The 6,006-nt window shown below is 46.1% G+C and overlaps 1 protein-coding gene across 1 annotated transcript in view; it reads right to left on the bottom strand.

Annotated features, from left to right (window-relative positions):
- The window catches only part of LOC134949004 (phosphoglycerate kinase), a 99,188-nt gene extending 93,394 nt beyond the window's left edge, over nucleotides 1–5,794 (bottom strand). The window contains exon 1 of the mRNA XM_063937330.1: nucleotides 5,657–5,794. Within this exon, the coding sequence (XP_063793400.1) occupies nucleotides 5,657–5,721 (65 nt within the window). The 5' untranslated portion in view covers nucleotides 5,722–5,794. The remainder of the gene's footprint in view (nucleotides 1–5,656) is intronic.
- Nucleotides 5,795–6,006: the final 212 nt, after the last annotated feature.

The raw sequence follows: 6,006 nt of genomic DNA on the forward strand, positions 1-6,006 counted from the left end.
AAAGTTCCCGTCATTGAATATAATGGAGAGGCTTTGCGATGCGCTGTCGGACAGCTCAGACGTGCATAGCCAATCAGCAGAGTGCCAGGACGTTGCGCTCGCTGATTGGCTGAAGAGAGCTTTCTGTGACAGCAGTCACAGGGGGGGGGGGGGGGGGGGGGGGGGGGGGGGGGAGTCTCTGCATTCGGGGAAAGGGGTCCCATGCGTAAACATGGGACCCCTTTCAGTCCGTTTGGTCCGGGTGTTCGGTTTTTTTTTGCCAAGTACGAGGATTATAATCTGGACACTGGATCACGCGAGTATAATTTTATTCACAGGTACACGTGGATTCTACTTGGACAAGTGGACCGAACGTCGTGTCAACATAGGTAAGTATTTGTGTGTGTCGACATGTATGTAATAAAGTTCTACTTTCAAAGTGTGCGTGTCCTGTTATTATTTGGGTATTTTTTTTCCAGTAGAACTACAGGTACCAGCGGGCCCATTTTTCTCCCGCATGCTGGTACTTGTGGTTCTCCAAGTACCAGCTTGCAGGGGAGGCTTGCTGGGGATTGTAGTACTACTGGAAAAAAAATTCTTTACATTTTCTCAAGGCTATCATCCCCCCATCCGCAGCCCTTGGATGGGGGAGGAGGGGCAGCCTCGGGCTTCACCCCTGGCCCTTGGGTGGCTGGGGGGGGGGGACCCCTTGATTGAAGGGGTCCCCACTCCCCCAGGGTACCCTGGCCAGGGGTGACTAGTTGGATATTTAATGCCACGGCCACAGGGCGCTGTATAAAAGTGACCCCCGGCTGTGGCATTATCTGTCCAGCTAGTGGAGCCCAATACTGGTGTTAAAAAATACAGGGGATCCCCGTATTTTTTGCACCAGGCGCAGAGCCCGGTGCTGGGTTTAAAAATACGGGGGATCCCCTGTCCGTTTTCCACCCGGATTTTTAGAACCAGGACCGGCTCGAAGAGCCCGAGGCTGGTTAAGCTTAGGAGGGGGGACCCCACGCAATTTTTTTTCGTGTTTTACCATTCCATTTAAAAAAAATAATGATAATGATAATATTTTTAAAAATATATAAATAATACTTGTGCCTCCAAAAAAGACAAACCAAGTACCTAATCCCTTCTAATATAAATAGATATGCTATTACCAATAAAAAATACATGTTTTAAATTTTTTTTATTAGATTCCGCCACCAAAGTGTGGCGGATTGAAAATGACGAATTTACTGTCTAAAAGCACGGTTGTCGAATTTCCAAACTTCAATTGAATATACTTTTGGCGAATTGCCGCATTTGTACCATTGCAGAAATGTCGAATTTCACAAGTGTCGAAATTTGGAAAGTCCGTTTTGACGAAAAGTACTGAATTGTATAGTCGAATTTTTTTGGGGGGCGAAAAAGTCCAGTTTTTCGACAATTTCGGGAATTCGACCGCAATTGCATATACCCCTTAGCCTACAAGTTTATGCCCGGGTGATACATAACTACACCCATTAAGATGTGAATTCTACCTCTCTCAGACAGAAATGTCTGAAAATCCCTACTTTTACCCAGCATCTGAGTGAAGGTTAGTTTTGCTGGTCTCTGTCTGACCCCCCTTTCACACAGACAAGCAAATTACCAGGTCAAGAATTGCTACCCTGAATCACCACCAAGATTCCTGCTACAGTGCATGGAGCAGTTACTAAAAAGAAAATCCATAGACCAAGCAAGTTTACAGGCAACTGGGAATACACTTTAATTCCTGCCTTTACTAAAAACTGTAGAGTACACACACACACACATTTATGTAGCTATATCTGGTATAGGTTTTCTTTATAACTTTGTGCATCAAAGAAGAGGCCTAGCCTCATGGTACAATTACATGCTAGCGACAGGTTAATAAAGGAACATGAACCATTATTCAGACACTGTGACTCAGCTCCTGCAACGGAAGTTAGGTCTCTGTGACATAGATACAGTGAGCACATGAAGTATAAACGGGCTCAGTAATACACGATTTATCCCTGCTTGCTATGTTGTAGCAGCATAAATACTGTATTGTGGTCAGTGTTTGCTTGCCAACCTGCATGTGGTATGCGTGACTATGACAGTCATTTCCACAGAAGTCCTGAATATTACACTGGACCAGCCTAGCACACAGCAGTCGTCTAATAAAACATGGTTGTTACTATCGAAAACACATTTAATGACAACATGGAGTTTAGCAGAGCCGGATTTCCCACTAGGCATGTGAGGCCCATGCCATGCCTAGGGACGGCACCTTTTGGGGGCAGCATGCAAATCCCCCCCGCCCCCCAGTCTAGCTGATGTGTCCCCATCGGGCTGCTGCTGGCTGCTCAGAGTCCTGGCCTGGCAGCGCAGCCCTGGTACCAGTGTCAGACTATGGACAGTGATTGATCCAGCGCAGGTGCTCGCTGCTCTCCTCCTCTCTGCTTTTAATGTCCCCCTGAGGCTGAGCGGCTCTCCTCCTCTGCTGTGTTAATGTGATGCATGTCCCCGAGGCTGAGCCTGTGAACCGCAGCGGCGGCACGGGCGCTCGCTACTCTCTCCCCTCCTCTGTTGTCAATTTGACAGCAGAAAGGAGGAGAGAGCAGCGAGCGCCTGCTCAATCGGTGGGAATCAAATTGTCAATCAATGAATGACATCACCAGAAGAGAGAGCAGCGGGTGCCCACCCCGCGCTGACGGCGCCGCTCACAGCCTAAGGGGGGGTGGGGAGGACATAAACAGCAGAAGGAGGAGAGAGAGCAGCCCACGCTGGCAGTGCCGCTCACAGCTTCAGGGACATAAATTATTAACAGTCAGCAGCAGAGTGATTATCTACAGTATGCTCATTGTAATTTATACCTAAAAAGGTTCAGGCTAGTCGTCCATAAATGAGTGCAGTTATTACAAACGTGATGTGTTCTGTATAAATAACTTCTGAATGTGTGGTACATGTAGAGACATGAGTGTGTAGGGAGGGGGGGGGGCAATAATATTGTATCTAGGGGCAGCCTGACCCTTAAATTCGGCCCTGGAGTTTAGATGTGTAAATTATAACTAGAAACCTAAAGTAAAAGATGGAGGGCTTAACATGATGTAAAATTTAAAAATAATAATAATAAAAAAAAAATAAAGAAATAGTATAGTCTGCCAATGGATGGGTTCTTTTAAAATTACTAAATTCAGCTTCCAGGTTTAACGTAGCAGCCTACTGATCCAACTTCAGTCATAAAGGAGGTAGGATGTTCACTGAAAAGTATACATTAGGGCTGTGGCATGAGAAACAAGACAACTGCTGCGTAACAGCCACTAGTCCCACAATCCCTTGTATTTTATTTTTAGTCTTCAGAGTGATACCAGACAGAATTCTTTTGGCATTCCTGACAGGATCAGGTACCTGCTGTATTCTATCGGTACACATGAGAGCAGAGCACAAATACAGGGGAGAGGGAGGTGTCACAGTTACCAATAGTCCCCACACGTGGGGTTCTTTAGCGATCCACATGGTTCATGCCTCCCTTTTGCAATTTCCAAATGGTAATAAATGCATGAAATATATGTTAAAATAGGCCATAAAGTCAATAGTTCAATTTCCAAAAATGTGTTTTAAAAGGTTAAGGTCACAACTTCTTTATTGTACATTAGTGTGGGGAATTCAGTTGCTTTTTCATGCACAATCTCCCATCTAAAGTGACAGGAGATAGCGGGGCAATATTCTATTGTTCCCCCATATCAGTCAAGTTTAGCCGTGTCAAGCAGCAAAACTCAACTAAATGAATTTGGCGCAACGCAAAGAGTTCCGTTTGGGCGGCCAAATGGGTCACTTCTCACGCATGTCAGCTCACCAACCCCAGGGGTAGCGAGCTGAAATGAAGGTCTTGTGCCTACCAGCAGAAATATTTGAATAGCTGCCGGCGGGTGCGGGGCCCACAAAAACAAATTGAACCCCCCAAAGACTTCTTTATTATGCATTAACATAGTACAATATTATACATGATTTCTAAATGTATTTCCCATCATCATCATACAGAGGGTGAATAAGGTCTCAGTGTTCCCTTCACAGAATAAAATATCCCACAGCAGGATACGACGTTCCTACAGACCAGATCTATACCAGAGGTTCCCAAATGTGCTACTCAAATCACCTAACAGTCCCGATTTTAAGAACAACCAAGTTTAGGAACAGGTGACCTAATCAGTACCTCAATCAATTTGACTTAACCATCAGCCATGGATATCCTTAAACCCTGGACCATTAGGTGCTATGAGGACCGTGTTTGGGAACCTGTGCTCTATACAAATCTTCAAGCTTTTAAGATGGGGCAAGATAATGCCCAGGGAAAACAACAGGAAAAACAGAGCAGGCTAATCAGGTGCCTGGACATAGGGCTACTAGTTGTTCATTTAATATCAGAATAATCTCCTTTCAGCTATAGCATCACAGAACCAGAAAACAAGTTATTTCATGAGCTTAATGAATTCAGTGGAGAGAAGATATTTTTCAACTCAGGTAGTTTTATACCCCTTTCACATCGCACTAAAAACCCAGTATCGACACGGCATATTGCAGTGTCGAAACGGGTCAGTGTGCGATGTGAAAGGTCCAATTCTGAATTAGCGGGTCGCCTGACCTGGTAATTCAACCCGGTAAAAAAGAAGGGTTCTTACCGGGTCAGGTGCAGTGTGAATGGGAGCCGTTCCGATGCGACACGGTTCCCATTCACAGCATAGGCGGCGCAGAAGATAAGCTCATCTCCCGGCGGCGCCTCCACCCCCGCCCCTGCACCCTCCGCTGCTATGGCAACCGACCCGGTATATTGCCAGGTCGGAAAGCCAGCAACGGAGCGCAAATGCTGGATCCCACCCGGTAAGTACACGTTTCTCTTACCGGGTAGGATCCGGCATTTGAGATCTGAAAGCAGCATTAGTTAGCACAAGAAAAAACAAAACAAAACCCAGTGTAAGGGCACAGTAATATCTCAGTCACAGTTTAATAAAGGATAGGACGGTAGATCTGCAACATCACTGTCATTTTCTTTATAACTATGATCAACACGCTCACTGGTATTTACACAAAGACTGATGACAGCAGAGCAACTTAACATCCATTGAAAATAGTTTCACGAAATCCCTTGCAATCTGGTATAGTAACAAATTGGTGCCTATAGAAGGAATATGAGGGGTGGCTGTGGAATCTTTCAGGTGGTCAATTAATAAACCCCCCCCCTCCCCTCCCATCATCTACTGTACCCTTTCCACTATCCAAGAAAAATCATCTCATGTATGACTACTGACTAGATGCAACATGCATGTGGGGGAGCGGGGAAACCAAACAGTTGCCTTTTGATGTCTGTTTATTTTAAACGTCACATCAGTAAACTGTGTTTCTGTTATATATTACAGAATATTTTATCAGCTGTAGTGGAATGCATTACTCCATCTCCGATTGTGTACTCAGTACCATGTTACATGAATGAGTATTGACCCTCTATGGCAGCAGAGTCACTAGCTAGGGATGCTGCAGTCACACCCACATACAGACAGAAGCATACAGCGAAGAGCACAGCCTGCAGCCACGCACAGGGCATGTAATAGCATTACACCAGCACCTTCATATTACTGCAACCCTGCCCATAAGCCACACGCAGCAGTAAGGCCGCAGCCAGTCCTCTCACCTCATCACCACCCTCTTCCCCTTCACATCCACCTTGTCCAGGGTAAGCTTGTTAGACAGAGACATGATTGCTGCACCGGCTGCACCGAACTCACAAATGGCAACTGCACAGTCTGCTCAGCGCAGGTCACCTTAACACTGAGAAGCATCCGTCATTAGAACACCTCCGATTGGTGCAGGGTGGAGGCGGGACACAAGAGCGCGCCGCCATTTGCTAATACAGCTGTCAGGTGTGACATGGAGCCCCGCCGCCTGAAGTAGTGTATGGTGGGCGGGATCAGAGGAAACTGACTAGTCGGTGAGTCAATGAACGTTATGAACCGTGGACGGATCACGTCTGTCACGTCTGAT

The sequence above is a fragment of the Pseudophryne corroboree genome, chromosome 8 (assembly GCF_028390025.1).
Source record: "Pseudophryne corroboree isolate aPseCor3 chromosome 8, aPseCor3.hap2, whole genome shotgun sequence".
Lineage (NCBI taxonomy): Eukaryota > Metazoa > Chordata > Amphibia > Anura > Myobatrachidae > Pseudophryne > Pseudophryne corroboree.